The sequence below is a fragment of the Varanus komodoensis genome, unplaced genomic scaffold, assembly GCF_004798865.1.
Source record: "Varanus komodoensis strain SLA01 unplaced genomic scaffold, ASM479886v1 scaffold37, whole genome shotgun sequence".
Taxonomy (NCBI): domain Eukaryota; kingdom Metazoa; phylum Chordata; class Lepidosauria; order Squamata; family Varanidae; genus Varanus; species Varanus komodoensis.
Genome location: NW_025335889.1, coordinates 1,715,375 through 1,733,052, shown reverse-complemented (window position 1 = coordinate 1,733,052; position 17,678 = coordinate 1,715,375). Strand labels below are relative to the sequence as shown.

The window sequence follows — 17,678 nt, the reverse complement described above, 5'->3', positions numbered from 1 at the left end:
ACTATATTACCAGAAAGAGCCATGAAAGACTTATTCTTTTAGTGATGTTCTGCTTGCCCATCTCTGGATCCAGCCCTATGTATTTATTTTTGAAGGCCTGTGATTCTTAGTTCAAATTTAGCATTGGTTTATCATAGTGGTGGTTTATTCATCATCAAAAGGGGGTTCACTGGGGCCAAAAGCTTAGGCAAAATGTCTTAATAAAGCACATTTTATAGCTACTGTAATACAGTAAGCAAATTTGATTTGATGTTTTGGTGTTTTAAGTGCTTGATCTGTTCTCTCTCTCTCTGCTCTGCCTCCTTCCCCTCCAGGTTTAATAAAAAGTCCAAGAGAGGGCTGCAGTATTTGCAGGAGCAGGGAATGCTGGGTGTCACAGCGGAGGACATAGCACAGTTCCTTCACCAAGAGGAGCGCTTGTCTTCTGTAAGACTGAATCTTGCCATAACAAAATGATGTGGTTCTTTGAACAATGGTATCCATGCATGTAGCTCTCAGAGCAGTTTCTGTGTGAGGGTATGAGCAAAGTACTGGGACACATTTACTGGATAAAGACAGTACTTGAGAGGTTTTGCTGTGGTGCTGCCTCTCCTGCAGGGCCCAGGTTTGGCAAGGTGGAGATGGCTCATCCTTGGGTAGAGGAAAGGCTTGCCACCATAAGGACAAAATTGAGAATAAATTGTAGATCATGCTTGAGGCTGATTATTTCCCTATAATTTTTCTATGGCAATCTCCCAGATCTTGCTAGTGTCAAACCATATTGGAATAGATAGAAATTAGGGGAAGCAGAGAGATGGTGTACAAAGGTCTACAGTTTACATTTTTAGACACTGAGAGATGCATGCTCTCTTGGCACAGGCCTTGGCATTCCTGTTGGCACTTCCCATGCACAGGCAGCAGATGTCAACAGCAGTGGCTGGTGAGCAGCAGCAGGGACATTACAACAGCTGGGGACATTGAAATCCCAAGAACAGGTTTACTGTAGTGGTGGGCAACTGGGTGATCCAGGTGCCATTTTTGCCCCACAAATGCTTTCATAGGCTGCTTAAAAAACAAATGAATAAAATGGTGTCTCTAGTGCCACAGAAGGCCAAAAGGGTCAAATTTAACCTGTAAGCATCCTACACGTGGCCCCTTTGATGCCCTGTACTTTTCTGGATGCCGCTTTTTCCCAAATAGGTCTCCATCCCTGTATTCAGGGTCTCTATGTTGCCCACTCCAATTCATGTACATGAGCAGATGGGACTTAGTTCTTCTAGTCATTCTGGAGACTCAAGTAGAGTCTAAGGGCAGCTGTCTTTTCTCTGTTGTGTGTGTGTGGCATAGTGCCATATTTAAATCAGAGAAATATGAAATTAAGAAAAGGGATGTAAAGGACGCCAATCAATCCTCTCATTTGGTTGGGCAGGAAAGGAGGAAAAGGAGACTGTTAGCAGTTCGTACCAGGCACAAAGAAATTATTGGCTTAGGCATGGCTCTCCTTCTGAGAAATCATATGGAAATAATAGTAATGATGGCAAACAGGATGCTTTCGTAATGCAATTATTTGCTTATACCAGTTAAAAGAAAAGTAATCTGTGCTTGCTGGCCTATACTGTAGTATTATAATCTCTTTCTTGCCCACCATGCTTTGTTTTCTCTTTTTAGAGTCAAGTAGGAGAATTTCTGGGTGACAGTAGCAAGTTTAATAAGGAGGTGATGTACGCCTATGTAGACCTGCTTGATTTCTGTGGAAAAGACTTTGTCTCTGCTTTACGTATATTTCTGGAGGGATTTCGGTTACCTGGTGAAGCTCAGAAGATTGATAGACTAATGGAAAAATTTGCTGCTAGATACATTGAATGCAACCAAGGGTAACTTGAAAAATATTTGATGACTCCTAATAAAATGAGGGCATTTTTGGAAGCCTCAGTTGAGAGAAGACGGGAAATATTAAGGCTTGCCAGCTAGACCTAGTAATCCTGCTTTCAAGATTATTCACTTTACCCATGAAGCAAACACATTGAGAGCTCTTTTGAAAGAGAAACAGGTGTATATATGAAACATTAAAGCTTTTTAAGTATAATAGGTTGTGGCTAGCAACCTACATGTTATTCAGATCAACCTTTATACTAAAAGCAGAAGTCTTTTTTACCCTGACTCTGGAATGGTAAGGAAAGAAGGGAAGTGTATCTGATTATATCTAACGTTAACCCACTTCACAAGCTTATGTTGATGCTGTCAGTCACTAAGTCATACTAAATTTTACCTCTCAGGCTGAATGTTATTGCTAATTCTGGGTGCTTGATATTTTGCAAGCATAAGACGTGTAAGGTTATAGAAATGTAGCATCAGTGGATCCCTGTTGCTCTTGGACTAAATTGTTAGGAATTCTTGAGTTACCTCTAGTCACAGATGGATGGGCTGCTTTTATTGTCCGGCAGGAAAATGTCTTTGCACCTGTTTAAAAAGGAGCAAAAACGATACATAACATTCTGAAAAAACTCTCTTTACTTTTCAGCCAAACTCTCTTTGCTAGTGCTGACACAGCTTACGTTTTAGCATATTCTATTATCATGTTGACAACAGACTTGCACAGTCCCCAGGTATTTACGTCTCTTATTTTATTACAGTTCCGCAAAATATTTACAAATAGGTTTCTACACACCTTTCAAAATTTACCTACCAAATTTTTGTTTATGGTTTGCCTTAACAGGTAAAGAATAAGATGACCAAAGAACAATATATAAAAATGAATCGTGGAATAAATGATAGCAAAGACCTTCCAGAGGATTATTTGTCTACTATCTATGATGAAATAGAAGGAAAGAAAATCGCAATGAAGGACACCAGAGGATATGCGATCACAACCAAATCTACTAAGCCAAGTACGATTTTACATCTACACACACACACACACACAAACACCTTTACAATGCAGGCTTTTTTGGTATGTTTTCAACTTCTTCTTTTCCTGCTGTTGACATGTGCCGCACAGTACACTTGGATTAAGCAGTATAGTGTTGTACATAAAGTGGTGGACGTGGCTGAGGACAAGAGAGCTCAAATACTCACTTGACACTTTATACATTTCCTTCAACCACAGCTACTTTACAGACTTGTTGTGAGGGTAAAATAGAATAATTGTATGCCACTCCAGCCTTGCACAAAGAGCAGGGTTCAGGCATGAATTTAGAAGGTGAATGTGTTGGACCTGATGTGTAATCTGATCTTGCATTGGAATTGGGGATTATTTATTTTATTTTATTATTTATTTTATTTAAAACCCTCCTAATATCTTTCACGGAGGGTTCCCGGAGAAGGGCCTCTGCTGCCAATCTCAGGGGGCGGAAGGGCATATATGGTCGCAAGCGCTCCTTTAGATATGATTATACTTCTCATTATAATTCTGAATGAACTCTGAATTCAGGATATGATTAGTAATTCAACTTCAGTAGTACACTTAAGAACATAAGAAGAGTCAGGATGGGTCAGACCAGAGAGCTATCTAATTCAGAATATTGTTCATTCTGGCCAACCAACTGCCTGTGAAAAATCCACAAGTATGAGTTCAATGAAACTTCTGTTTATGTGCCAGAGATAAACCATTCCTTTGTGATGAACACATCTTTGTGGATTTCTTAGCTGAGAAAAGGGGTTTGTAAGGTAGGGGGACATGGCAGTGATAGATAATGCATGGGAAGAAATCTTTCTTCCCCTCTCATAATACTGTAATGGATGGGTTCTTTCATTGAAACTGAATCCTAGGAGGATAGCAACTATGAAATCTTGATGGGCACCAATTTGGCTGGCTTCAAATGGGGATTAGAAACATTTCTGGAGGATAAGCTCATCAATGGCTACTGATCGTAATGACTTCATATTATCTCTAGTGTTAGAGGCAGTACTTGGGAGCAGTATTAGCAGAATAACAGAAAGACTGACAACTGTTGCACATCCCACCGTTTCAAGATCATCTTCTGTTCTACCCATAGCTAAGCAAGAATAATGCAAGGTTATCTATTATTTCTCCAGAAAGTGCAACAAAGACAAAAGATCAAAATGAAGTGCACCAAAAGCTTTATTTCTCCTCCAATTCCCAGTTAAGAGCTGAGTAATAAGACATGTCTAGTGGTTCACGTGCCATCAATAAAAGGAAAGTTGGGTAGAATTGACACTTACAAAAAGTGCAACTTCTTGAAGCAACAGAAATGAGCCACCCCGTCAACCCATGGCTTGTTCTTGGGGCTGTTGTATCCCCAGTGGGTTGTTGTGTTATTCAGACATAGGGGACTGATCACCAGGGGTACAGGGAACTGGCTACTGACCCATTTGGCAGGAAAAGCAAGAGCCCACTGTCACTCTTAAAGAGTATACCCTTGTACCTAGTGGCACATAGGAACAGCTGACATTGTTTCCCCCTTCCCACTATGATCATGAGCAGTTTTGGATTTATTATCAATTCCCATTTTAACAGCTATGAGCAGTTGCTTCAGAGTGCCTAGTGACACCTTGAAGAGGCTGCTTATCATTGCTAAACATTTTAAAAACTTGTTGCCCATGTTAATTTTCGCAAATACGTGCAAAAATTATTTTTCAAAAAATAAGAATTATTCACACTTGTGCAACTGCAGACTTTTATAGCTCTGGAGAGGGGCGTGTCCATTGAAAAGTTCTCCAGGTACACTTTGGGCATTGCCCCACAGATACTATAGGTAAGTTTATTATCCGTTTCAGATACATTTGACATATTTTTTTTAAAGAAACTGTCAAATGCAACCAAGGGCATGAGAAAATCTCACAAGAAAGGGGTGATGGCATATTAGTCCATCAGGATAGTATGGAATGTACAAAAGTTACACAGCTTTCTGTTTGCTTCTTAGATGTAGCCAGTGAGAAGCAGAGACGGTTGTTATACAACCTGGAAATGGAGCAAATGGCAAAAACCGCTAAAGCGCTGATGGAGGCAGTAAGCCATGCAAAAGCACCTTTCACTAGTGCAACTCACCTCGATCATGTCAGGCCTATGTTCAAAGTGAGTATGGAACTAAAGACATGAGCACATTTCTTACTTATTTGGAACATCACTTCCAAACATGACAGATGTAGAGCAGGTACATTTGTAAAATCTTCGTCAATCTAAGAAAGTGGATATTGGGTATGGAAGAGGCACCTCATGGGTGTGAAGGGTAGAGCAGAAATGATGGTGGGAGAAAGTACATCTTAGACTTCTTTTATAGGCTGATAGAAAATATACAAAAGCTTTAAAAATATTGTGACATTCTTGGTCTATTTTAGAAAAGAGGTATTTTTGGGCGTAAGTGATCTTTGCATTAGATAGCTGCCTAGGGCAAGGTGTGGTTGGATTTTAACCAGCTTATAGGTATTTTTAAAATATAGTAGATAGTATCCAAATATATTAAGTAAATCCTTTTCCTTTTTGTTAGCTTGTGTGGACTCCACTGCTAGCAGCTTACAGTGTTGGCCTTCAAAACTGTGATGACACTGAAGTTGCATCATTGTGCTTGGAAGGAATACGATGTGCTATCCGAATAGCCTGCATTTTTGGCATGCAGGTTGGTATAAGATAAACTAATATCTAGGGCAGTGAAGAGCATTATTAATGAGAGCTTCTGAAAACGTCAAAATGATGTTTCCTAGCCTTGGTCTTAATATTCAATTGAAGCAAAAACTTTAATGCACCTACCTAGATGTGTATATTTTGGCTTAAAATGTTAGCAATTATATCTTAAAGTTATATTTGTTTAGAATCAGTGCCTCTTCTGGTCAGCTGTTTATGATTATAATTAACTCTGTTTAGCTTAGCATTTCCTTGGGAATAGCTCCAGTTGAGCTGAAGTTGAAAAGGGTGTGTAACTTTCTTTATTCTGTACCACTGTACATTCCCTAGAGAAAAATTACCATCCCACTCTAGCATTCCAGTCCATCTCTTCCACTTCACAATTATTTGGAGAAATTTTATATTTATTGAGATATTTCAAAAGCATGTGCAAAATGAATAAATCATGTGCTAGAACAGAAGCAAAGTGAGTAGAGATTGAATGCTTACTGACAAATTACAATTGGAATATGGATAAAAGTTCCCAACTTACAGATACTGGAATTGCTGTTGATAGGTCAGAGGGATACCCATTTTTTAAATATGGTAAAAATTTTCAGCAGCCATTCCTACTTCCTTTTCCTCTGCTTGAGACAATTCCATTGTCACAGTCTATGCACGCTATCTCATAGATTATACTTATTTATGCTCCTTATAGTCCCATATTAACCAGGTTCTCCTAGCTAAGCTCATACCATCACAGAGTAAGTAAAGCTGTGTCACCACTGTGTATGTTCATCACCACAGATATATAGAGATGGAAGGAGGGAAGTATGTTTCATATTTACCATGGATTATTACCACTACTATTTTTTTAACTTTTTAGCTTGAACGAGATGCTTATGTACAGGCACTTGCCCGCTTCTCATTGTTGACAGCAAGTTCCAGCATCACTGAAATGAAACAAAAGAATATAGATACAATTAAGACGCTTATTACAGTAGCACACACTGATGGCAACTACCTGGGAAACTCTTGGCATGAGGTAAAAACCATGAGAGGATTTGGGCTGTGCTAGTAGTTTTGCGGAAGTTGTACTGTCCAGTTTACTATCTTGGATTAATCTGTTTATAGTATTTAGTTGTAAATGCATTTCTGTAGCCATGGAACTGCAGTGTATGCTGTACATGAAACTGTTTGTTTTGTTACATGTTCATTGCCCGTCCTAGGAAAATTCAGTCTTAAGAAACTGTCAACCTTTCTGGAATACAGCTGTTTGGAATTTCTTGAGATGTTTGGCAAATTCAAGTGAACCTCTTTAGCTCCATCACTGCTTTCTATTTATCAAACTGGCTTACATAGTTCCTTGAAGTGCTGATCGAAAGTCTGCTAGATTTCTGATTTGACATGAACCATAGCAGAGGGGAAAATCCTCTTTGTTTGCCAGCTATATATCAAACAAATTGTAACATCAAAGGAAGTTACTTTTACTACCCACTTGGCTGGTCCTAAATTAGTCCAGTCCTCCTGGAAGTTCACTAGGGAGTGTCTCAAAAACTAAGTATTGAGGAAGGGACCACATTGCAGTTGTAGAGCAAAAGTTTGGTTTTAGAGATGTGTGCAGGTTCAGTCCCTGGCATCGCTAGTGAGAAGGATTAGGTAGCAAACCATTAAGTGAAACCCTGGGGAGCACTGCCCACCAGAAGAAATTGTACTGGGGTAGATGGGTAAATAGCCTGACACGATATATGGCGGCTTCTTTGTTAAATTCTTTTCCATGGTTCCATTGGAAAAGAGACTTAATTGCCTACAATGTGGGGAGCTGATAAGGCCACTCTGTGCGCAGAATGCTGAACTAGATGCATCCAGCACAGCACTTCTATTGTTCTTAAAGTGTCATGTTGTGGTTGTTGTTAGTCATGAAGTCGTGTCCGACCCATCGCGACCCCATGGACAACATTCCTCCAGACCCTCCTGTCCTCCACCATCTCCCAGAGTCCACCCAAGCTCACACCAACTGCTTCAGTGACTCCATCTAGCCACCTCATCCTCTGCCGTCCCCTTCTTCTTTTGCCATCTATTGTTCCCAGCATTAGGCTCTTCTCCAGGGAGTCCTTCCTTCTCATTAGGTGGCCAAAGTATTTGAGTTTCATCTTCAGGATCTGGCCTTCTAAAGAGCAGTCAGGGTTGATCTCCTCTAGGACTGACCGGTTTGATCGCCTTGTGGTCCAAGGGACTTGCAGGAGTCTCCTCCAGCACCACAATTCAAAGGCCTCAATCCTTCAGCACTCAGCCTTCCTTATGGTCCAACTTTCACAGCCATACATTGCAACTGGGAAAACCATAGCCTTCACTATACACACTTTTGTTGGGCAGGGTGATGCCTCTGCTTTTTAGTATGCTGTCTAGATTTGCCATAGCTTTCCTCCCCAGGAGCAAGCGTCTTTTAATTTCTTGGCTGCAGTCCCCGTCTGAGGTGATCTAGGAGCCCAGGAAAATTAAATCTGTCACTACCTCCATTTCTTCCCTATCTATTTGCCAGGAAGTGAGAGGACTGGATGCCAGTATCTTAGTTTTCTTAATGTTGAGTTTCAAGCCAACTTTTGCACTCTCCTCCTTCACCCGCATCAAGAGGCTCTTTAGTTCCTCTTCACTTTCTGCCATGAGAGTGGTATCATCTGCATGTCTGAGGTTGTTGATATTTCTCCCAGCAATCTTAATTCCAACTGGTGATTCTTTTAGTCCCGCCTTTCTCATGATGTGCTCTGCATATAAGTTAAATGGGCAGGGTGACAGTATACAGCCTTGCCGAACTCCTTTCTCAATTTTGATCCAATCAGTGGTTCCGTGTCCAGTTCTCACTGTTGCTTCTTGACCTGCATACAGGTTTCTCAAGAGTCAAATAAGATGGTCTGGTACTCCCATCTCTTTAAGAATTTGCCACAGTTTGTTGTGATCCACACAATCAAAGGCTTTAGCATAGTCAATGAAGCAGAAGTAGATGTTTTTCTGGGACTCCCTAGCTTTCTCCATGATCCAGCGTATGTTGGCAATTTGATCACTAGTTCCTCTCCCTCTTCGAAATCCTGCCTGTACTTCTGGTAGTTCTTGATCCACATACTGCTGGAGCCTAGCTTGTAGGATTTTGAGCATAACTTTGCTAGCATGTGAAATGAGTGCAATGGTGTGGTAGTTTGAACATTCTTTGGCATTGCCCTTCTTTGGGATCAGAATGTAAACTGACCTTTTCCAATCCTGTGGCAACTGTTGAGTTTTCCAAGTTTGCTGGCATATTGAGTGTAGCACTTTTGTGTGTAGTACTGCATCATCTTTTAGGATTTTGAATAGCTCAACTGGAATACTGTCACCTCCACTAGCTTTGTTGCTGCTCAGACTTCCTAAGGCCCATTTGACTTCACATTCCAGGATGTCTGGGATTCAGTGACCACCCCATCGTGGGTATCAGGAACGTTAAGCTCTTTCTTGTATAGTTCTTCTGCGTCATCTCGCCACCTCTTCTTAATGTCTTCTGCCTCTGTTAGGTCCCTGCCTTTTGGTCCTTTATCATGCCCATCTTTGTATGAAATGTTCCCTTCATATCTCCAATTTTCTTGAAGAGATCTCTGGTCCTCCCTATTCTATTGTTTTCTTCTGTTTCTTTGCACTGTTCATTTAAGAAGGCATTCTTATCTCTTCTAGCTATTCTCTGGAATTCTGCATTCGATTGCGTGTATCTTTCTCTCTTGCCTTTCGCTTCCCTTCTTTCCTCAGCTATTTGTAAAGCTTCCTCAGACAGCCATTTTGCTTTCTTGCATTTCTTTTTCTTTGGGATGGTTTTAGTTGCTGCCTCTTGTACAGTGTTGTGAACCTCCCTCCATAGTTCTTCAGGCACTCCGTCTATCAGATCTAATTCCTTAAATCTATTTGTCACCTCTACTGTATATTCATCAGGGATATGATTTAGGTCATACCTGAGTGGCCTAGTGCTTTTCCCTACTTTCTTCAACTTAAGCCTAAATTTTGCAACCAGAAGCTCATGATCTGAGCCACAGTCAGCTCCTGGTCTAGTTTTTGCTAACTATATAGAGTTCCTCCATCTTTGGCTGCAGAGCACATAGTCAGTCTGATTTCTTTGTTGACCATCTGGTGATGTCCATGTGTAGAGTCGTCTCTTGGGTTGTTGGAAAAGAGTGTTTGCTATGACCATCGTATTCTCTTGACAAAATTCTACCAGCCTGTGCCCTGCTTCATTTTGTACTCCAAGGCTAAACTTGCCTGTTATTCCGGTTATCTTTTGGCTTCCTACTTTAGTATTCCAATCCCCCATGATGATAAGGACATCATTTTTTGGAGTTAATTCTAGAAGGTGTTGTAGGCCTTCATAGAACTGGTCAACTTCAGCCTCTTCAGCACCAGTGGTTGTGGCATAGACTTGGACTATTGTGATATTGAATGGTTTGCCTTGTATTTGAACTGAGATCATTCTGTCATTTTGGAGATTGTATCTCAGTACTGCTTTTCCTACTCTTTTATTGACTATGAAGGCTACTCCATTTCTTCTGAGGGATTCTTGCCCACAGTAGTATACCTGATGGTCATCTGAATTAAATTCACCCATTCCTGTCCATTTTAGTTCACTGATTCCTAAGATGTCGATGTTCAGTCTTGTCATTTCTTGTTTGACCACATCCAGCTTGCCTTGATTCATGAATCTTACATTCCACGTTCCTATGGAGTATAGATATTTGCAGCATCGGACTCTCCTTTTACCACTCTCCTTTTACCTTTCGGCTTTGACCCAGTCGCTTCATTCTTTCTGGCGCTACTAGTACTAGTCCCCTGCTCTTCCCCAGTAGCATATTGGACACCTTCCAACCTGAGTGGCTCATCTTCCGGCGTCATATCTTTTTGCCTTTTGGTACTGTCCATGGGGTTTTCATGGCAAAGATACTGGAGTGGGTTGCCATTTCCTTCTCTAGTGGATCACGTTTTGTCAGAGCTCTCTGATATGACCTGCCCGTCTTGGGTGACCCTGCACGGCATAGCTTATAGCTTCATTGAGCTACACAAGCCCCTTTGCCACAACAAGGCAGTGATCCATGAAGGAGTAAAGTGTCATAAATGTCCCCATTGACTGGCATTTCTGCCCATCTGCACAACCTGGTTTAAATAGGGAATTAGAATCCCTCTGATGAGTTGCTTTGAGAGCCAGGTTAGCTGAAGAATTGTTTCCTATATATACCTGCCTTAAAACAATCTGCAAAGGCCTTCCTATGACTGTCCCCTCAGTGAGGAGAGTCATGTAGCTACTAAGGAAATGGCCTCTTCAGTGGTGGCACTTCAGTTGTAGAACAGATGCCCCTGCACATCTTTCCTGATGCTTGCATTGTGGCTTTTTAATTTATTTAATTGTGATTTTCCCAGGTTTGTAGGACTTTCATTTTTGTTTCTAAATGCTATTATAATAGCATATAATATGTGCTATTATATTTTTAGATCTTATTTTAGTGCTGGTTTTACTTTGATTTTATTCTGTTTTAAATTTGTAATAGTTTAACATCATTTTACCATGTTATATATGGGGGTTCAAATTATTTTATTTCATTTCATTTCGTTTTACTTGTAAGCACCCAGAGAGCTTTGGCTCTTGGGAGGTATAGAAATAATATCAAAATGGAATTATTGAACACTTAAACCATTATGCGCACACACAACCATTCCATAGCATTGCAATTAATGGGGAAGTCCTTGCCCAACTGGAGTTTGCATTCAGATTGATGGTGTCTGTGGGCACAGATTATGATACTGAATTCCTTATTGTTTTGATTAGATCTTAAAATGCATCAGCCAGCTGGAGCTAGCACAGCTAATAGGGACTGGAGTTAAAACACGCTACCTGTCTGGATCTGGCCGTGAAAGAGAAGGGAGCCTCAAAGTCTTCACATCTGGAGGAGAGGAGTTCATGGGTCTTGGACTAGGTCAGACAACCCTTCTCATATCCAAGAATACAAGTTAATTACATCAGTATGTTTTGTCACTGATAGGAAGGACATGATGGGCAGCATAGTTTACTGCTTTACACTTAAATATGTGGACCCTTTGCTGTACATAATTAATAACATTGTATTGTTATATTTCTAGATTGTAAGTAAGAAACTAAACAAGAGTCAGATACTGCAAATCATAGTATAATCACTTTATTTGTGTTTACTAGAGTAAATAAAAATATCCTAAACTGTTTTATCACATTACATACAGTGGAACGCATTTTGGTGGGGAAAATCTCAATATGCGAGTCCTGTAATTCTTTCAGCCTGTCTTTTTTATTTCTGTGTGATCTGTGATTTAGTATCCTTCTAGTTGATGGTAGTTGTGCTTTTTATTTTTACATGTAGCAACTTGGTTTCGGTATCTTCTTGTTTAGGTAACCTTGTTGGTGGAGGTGTCGATAAACGGCAAATAGCCAGCATTCAGGAATCTGTGGGAGAAACCAGTTCACAAAGTGTTGTGGTAGCAGTGGACAGGTATTGTGCACTGTTTTGTTTTGCATAATGAAATACGAAAGGCTTACTTTACTAAGCTCTATGTCATAAATAGGACATGTTAGAGGACTTTTATTCAAAGGACAGCAATAAGTCAGAGATGACTTAACAACACACAGCAACAACAAAACATAGGCATTGGGATCCAAACCCTACTTTTTAACATCAGCTTATAAAATGTAATGTAATAGTACCTGATAGCAATCTTCTTTTCTTCTCTATGTCTCATATCACATATCTTGGCAATAACTATGTAACATCTTTTCCTAGTAATCAGTGTTTTGTGGTTTTAACTCTGCATCTCAACTTGCTCCACAGAATATTTACAGGCTCAACAAGACTGGATGGAAATGCAATAGGTATGTATGTTGAAAAAAATAGGCTCAAATAAAATATAACTGTGTTGAATGTTTTAGGTTTACAGCATCTCATCTCTTAACATTTTCAGTTGACTTTGTTCGATGGTTGTGTGCGGTTTCCATGGATGAGTTGGCTTCCCCTCACCATCCACGCATGTTCAGTCTGCAGAAGATTGTTGAGATCTCTTATTACAACATGAACCGAATTAGGCTGCAGTGGTCCAGGATATGGCATGTCATTGGCAATCATTTCAACAAGGTATTTTAAAACTGAAGCTCTACAAAACAGGGCTCAGATCAGACACTGGGCTAACTTGTGTATAGTTGCTTCATTTTAAGACTGATTCAGTTTTGGTGTCCAGTTGCTTGCATGACATGGAATAGCAACTAACACTGTATATGTTGTGGGGAGAGATGATTCCAAACCCATCAGTAGGTACAAAGACATTATATGCAGGTCATACATTGAATTTAATGTATAAAATTGCAATTCTGCTACTAGAAAGCAGCCTGTGCACACCCAGTATAATTAACTGAGTATCTGGAGGCCACCCTTAGTACATTAGTGACTATAGCAATGGAACCTAGCTTCTATTGATACAACTGATTTCTCTTTCTCAGCCTATGAATTACTTTCTTGGACTTTGGCAGATCCTCAGATGGAATCCGTTAATGTTCTGTAGATGTATTGATCTCACAAGAAGAACAAGAGAGAGATAAGATGTTGAAAGCTCTAAGTATATAGTAGAACCCCCCCCCCCCATTTTCAGGCATGGGAAGAACACCCAACATTATCCTTAACTGTTCTCTGTTGTAGTGAAAAGAGGCCTATATCATACTAGGTTTGCTTTTCTCTCTTGGGCTTTTTTGCAGGGGAGGTGAGGGTTAAGCAGATCTTTGCCCTGCTCCTATGCATATTTGATTAGATCTGCTGATTTTTGTTAACGGTGCTTGGGTGTTCAAATATTTTGGACTGAACTCTGACTTGGCTTTTGCTGCCAAGAAATTGGTTTAGGATTGGAGTGATAGAGACTCCTTTTGATACTATTTTGAGAATTGCACATGTGGGCACTCTGGGGCAGTTCATTCATCACAGTTGCAAATTGTGGGTTAATTAACCCTTGATTTGCGCAAAGCACATGAGCTACTCTGCATTTGAATGAGCAGGTTCATAGGTTGCTGGCTTGACACCAAACCTGGACATTCTGTGTTCTTTAGTTCTTTAAACAACCCAGAGTTAATTCACAGTTTGTTAATCCGTAAACAGCCCAGATAGTCCATTTTGGACATCATGCTAACAACCTATGAATGGGCATGTGCAAAAGGAAGCAGAGTCAAATCATAGATCAATTTACACACTTTAATTTCATGTGAAAATCAGGTCTCTGACTTCATATTTTGTGTAATGACTGGCATAATGCCACTACAGCCTTGCCAAGTTGTAGACTGGATTTGTAGAGTAGTTTTCACCAGGTATACTCCATGTTAAGAGAATACCTATTTCTCTTTCCTAGGTTGGTTGTAATCCTAATGAAGATGTGGCTATCTTTGCAGTTGATTCTTTGAGACAGCTATCAATGAAGTTTCTTGAAAAGGGAGAATTAGCCAACTTTCGATTTCAAAAAGACTTTTTGAGGCCTTTTGAGCATATCATGAAGAAAAACAGGTTTGTACATGGCTGTAGTGGAGGGAGCCCTTAGGCAGTAGGAGTGCTTCAACTTATTTTGGATGGGGTCATTGGGATTGCTAGATCCCTGAAACCAAGGTCACTGTCTCTGTCCTCCCCCACCACCTCTCATGAGACTTGATTTGTGGCTAGTAGCTGCCACTGTGTCAGAATCCAGAATTAACAGGTTAGGCACAGGGGTGGGTTCTTTTTGGTTTTTTGGCAGTTCCCAACAGTTCCTGGAAACTACCTATCTAGAGAGGCCTGCCAGGCATGCACATGTGTTTTCTGTGAAATGTTTCCTGATAGTCAGCCTCTGTATGTCACGTTTTTAGATAGTAAGTGTGGGCAGAAACTATCTTATTAATTCCACATGAGTCGCTCTGGGAACCTTTTTGGTTGGAGAGTGGTGGGGGCATGGCTTTGAGGTGTGGCTCTGACTATCATGAAGGGACCCCACACTTCTACATTTGTGTTTGTGTTTCCTAAAATTTGAAATTTAATTCTGGTCCTTCATGCCCATGCATATTGTTCTGTGCAAGATCACAAATGAGGTACAGAATTGCTTTCTTTCTTGCTAGATCTCCAACAATTCGAGACATGGTAATACGGTGCATTGCTCAGATGGTGAATTCTCAAGCTGCTAATATTCGCTCAGGGTGGAAAAACATTTTTGCAGTATTTCATCAAGCAGCATCTGACCATGATGGGAATATTGTGGAGCTGGCATTCCAAACAACAGGACATATAGTTAGTAAGTAACTAATTAGGCCAAAAGGAAGTGGTAGAGGTTAGCTTCAAATAGGTAAAGTGACAGCTTGGAAGCTTCTTGTTTCTCATTTACGCTTGGCAGAATTCTCTCTCTTCACCATTCTGCAAAAAAGGATTGAGGAGCCTATTTTAGCGAGAGGCTGAAGTCCAACTTGGGTAGGGTCTGAAGGCAGGTCACATCCCAGCAGGGGGCAGGGGCAGTCCTAATTTCTACAAATGTGGACATTGCCCACCAAGCATATGAAGCACAGCTCATGTCTGCTTAGGAGTAAACCCCACAGCAATAGCTCATTTCTATGCATATTTATTCAGCTGTAACCCACATAAAAGGTTTTTTTTTTTAACACAAGCCTTTGGCTTTCTCACTTTCTTCTTACAGGTCTAGTTTAAATAACTTGCTCTTTAAATATTTTTCCATTCCAAACACTTTTTAAAAAGTAGCATTTTAAAAATTTAAAGCCTTTTAATCTGCTCTTGTTTACTATGGTGATGAATGCCTTTCTTGCAGAATTCCAGCTCTTATCTTTGATCGGGGATTGGAGATGAGTGGGGGTTTTTTGCACAGGGCTGGAGAGACAAGTGTTGGGGAACTGCAGCTGGAATTTGTGGGCTGAAAGTCTCTCACCTCTGTTCTTTGTCCTATTATTCAAACTATTTGGATCATTGAAAATAAGTCAGTGCAAAAAACTGCAGCATTTGCAAGAACACTACTAATATGACCTAGATAGTTTATTTTGATTTCATTTTTTCTCCCTCACAGCCAATATTTTTCAACAGCATTTCCCAGCAGCAATAGATTCATTCCAGGATGCTGTAAAATGTTTATCAGAATTTGCATGTAATGCAGCCTTTCCGGACACCAGCATGGAAGCAATTAGACTTATCCGTTATTGTGCAAAATATGTTTCAGAAAGACCACAGGTATTTTTCTTTCATTGTATTATATTTCTGCCTTTTTTCACTTAAAGGGTTAAAAATAGTATTCTAAATAATAACCTTTAGAGGCAACGCATTTCCAGCAAGCCATTTGGATATTCTGCGTGCTCTTTTATGATCCTTCTTGCTGCCTTTTACTGCCAGTACTGTTCGATTTTATTGGTTTTACATGCATTTACAAACTTTCTGTTTAAGTAACATATGCATGCTATAAACATTTTTAGAACAAATAAATATTACACTGCTGACTTGTTCTGTGCTGAGCCCCGGCTAATGTACAATTCTGGCTGGGGAATTCTATGTCTTCTAAAAGCTATTTTTGGTGAGAAAATAGTCTTATGATTTCAATAAGACTTTAAGAAATGCCAATTCTTCCTGTTTTCCATTCCTCAGATTGACATGTATTGTTCTAGCATTATCAAACAAATTGCTTTGGCTTTTGAATTGAACTCACATGTTACCAGGAAGTGCAGGGTGACTTGCTTATGTCTGAAACATGTTCAAAACCATGTTTTGTTGTTTAACTCTTCTGTTTCTCAATTTTGTAGCAAGACCTGAGGGAGTAGCATACAAGTTGTCTAACTACCACCTCCTTTCTATTCACAGGTGTTGAGAGAATACACAAGTGATGACATGAATGTGGCAACCGGAGACAGAGTTTGGGTCAGGGGGTGGTTTCCTATTTTGTTTGAACTTTCTTGTATCATCAATCGGTGCAAGTTAGATGTGCGTACAAGGTAATAAAAGTTCAGTGTCTTGCTCTGTCTGGTTATCAGTATTCTACTGTGCTAACTTGTATTCACTTATTGCTGCTTTTCCATGTTCTAGAGGCCTAACAGTTATGTTTGAAATCATGAAGAGCTATGGCCATACCTTTGAAAAGCACTGGTGGCAAGATCTGTTTCGAATTGTGTTTAGGATATTTGATAACATGAAGCTCCCTGAGCAGCAAACAGAGGTATCAAAAGCCATTTTATAGTAGCCCATTAGACTGTGTTGTTAAAAGCATTCAAAGGCAAACGTCTAATATTGCATTTTAGAGTAATGGGAGCTCTGACTGAGAAGCCCTGAGAGGGTGCCCCGCCACAACACTGTGTGGCTTTCTGTTCCATTTGATACTTGTACCTTACCTAAGCTGGGGAAGAATGTCAGCCACCTTCTTCAGTAGGCAATCCAGGTGTTACCATTTATACAGTGTTACCTATCACAGTGGCTCACGGACTAAAATAGGTAGAAATGACATGTCACTGGGCTGATGTGCACCATCCCTGCACCCACCATGGCATCTAAATGAAGGTGGGATGCAGACCTGTCATGTCGTGTGAACCCAGGGGCTGTTGCAGGGTTCCACAAAGTTTGTTTAACCCTCATATAAGTCATCCTTACAAGACTCCCACAACACATTAAGCCAGAACAGATGCCCACCACAGTTTGAACGTTCAGAAGGATGGCTGGTGCACACAGCCACTCACCAAGTGGTAGCCTGCAGTGATGGTGTGAATCCAGTCAGGTCTCTTAAGAGCTTGCAGTCTAAGATGTGGAAGTATGGTAGGGTGGTGGTGAAACAGGGTGGTAACCTATCAATAGGTAAGAACCTTTCCCCATTGGCAATTTGTCCCAACAAAAATACAAGGTTTGTTTTATCTCTCAACAGAAATCTGAATGGATGACTACTACATGTAATCACGCACTTTATGCAATCTGTGATGTATTTACACAGTTCTATGAAGCTTTGAATGAGATTCTTCTTCCTGACATATTTGCACAGTTACACTGGTGTGTAAAACAAGGTAGTTTATTTACATACATGTCACTTTATTCTGAGTGAATAAATCTGGGGAAAGGCATATGTGAAATGCATCTTC

General features: G+C 40.3%; 1 protein-coding gene across 3 annotated transcripts in view; it reads left to right on the top strand.

The window, feature by feature from the left end:
* Positions 1-17,678, top strand: part of ARFGEF2 (ADP ribosylation factor guanine nucleotide exchange factor 2) — a 58,828-nt gene that overhangs the window by 28,263 nt on the left and 12,887 nt on the right. For 2 of the 3 annotated variants that reach the window (XM_044440205.1, XM_044440204.1), the window contains 17 exons: positions 315-426; positions 1,648-1,853; positions 2,501-2,585; positions 2,696-2,867; positions 4,863-5,014; positions 5,427-5,555; positions 6,426-6,584; positions 11,370-11,517; positions 11,964-12,063; positions 12,400-12,440; positions 12,530-12,699; positions 13,955-14,106; positions 14,688-14,860; positions 15,638-15,798; positions 16,420-16,550; positions 16,642-16,771; positions 17,468-17,603. In XM_044440205.1, coding sequence (XP_044296140.1) covers positions 315-426; positions 1,648-1,853; positions 2,501-2,585; positions 2,696-2,867; positions 4,863-5,014; positions 5,427-5,555; positions 6,426-6,584; positions 11,370-11,517; positions 11,964-12,063; positions 12,400-12,440; positions 12,530-12,699; positions 13,955-14,106; positions 14,688-14,860; positions 15,638-15,798; positions 16,420-16,550; positions 16,642-16,771; positions 17,468-17,603 — 2,357 coding nt within the window. The remainder of the gene's footprint in view (positions 1-314; positions 427-1,647; positions 1,854-2,500; positions 2,586-2,695; positions 2,868-4,862; positions 5,015-5,426; positions 5,556-6,425; positions 6,585-11,369; positions 11,518-11,963; positions 12,064-12,399; positions 12,441-12,529; positions 12,700-13,954; positions 14,107-14,687; positions 14,861-15,637; positions 15,799-16,419; positions 16,551-16,641; positions 16,772-17,467; positions 17,604-17,678) is intronic. The other variant, XM_044440206.1, reaches the window with a different exon arrangement.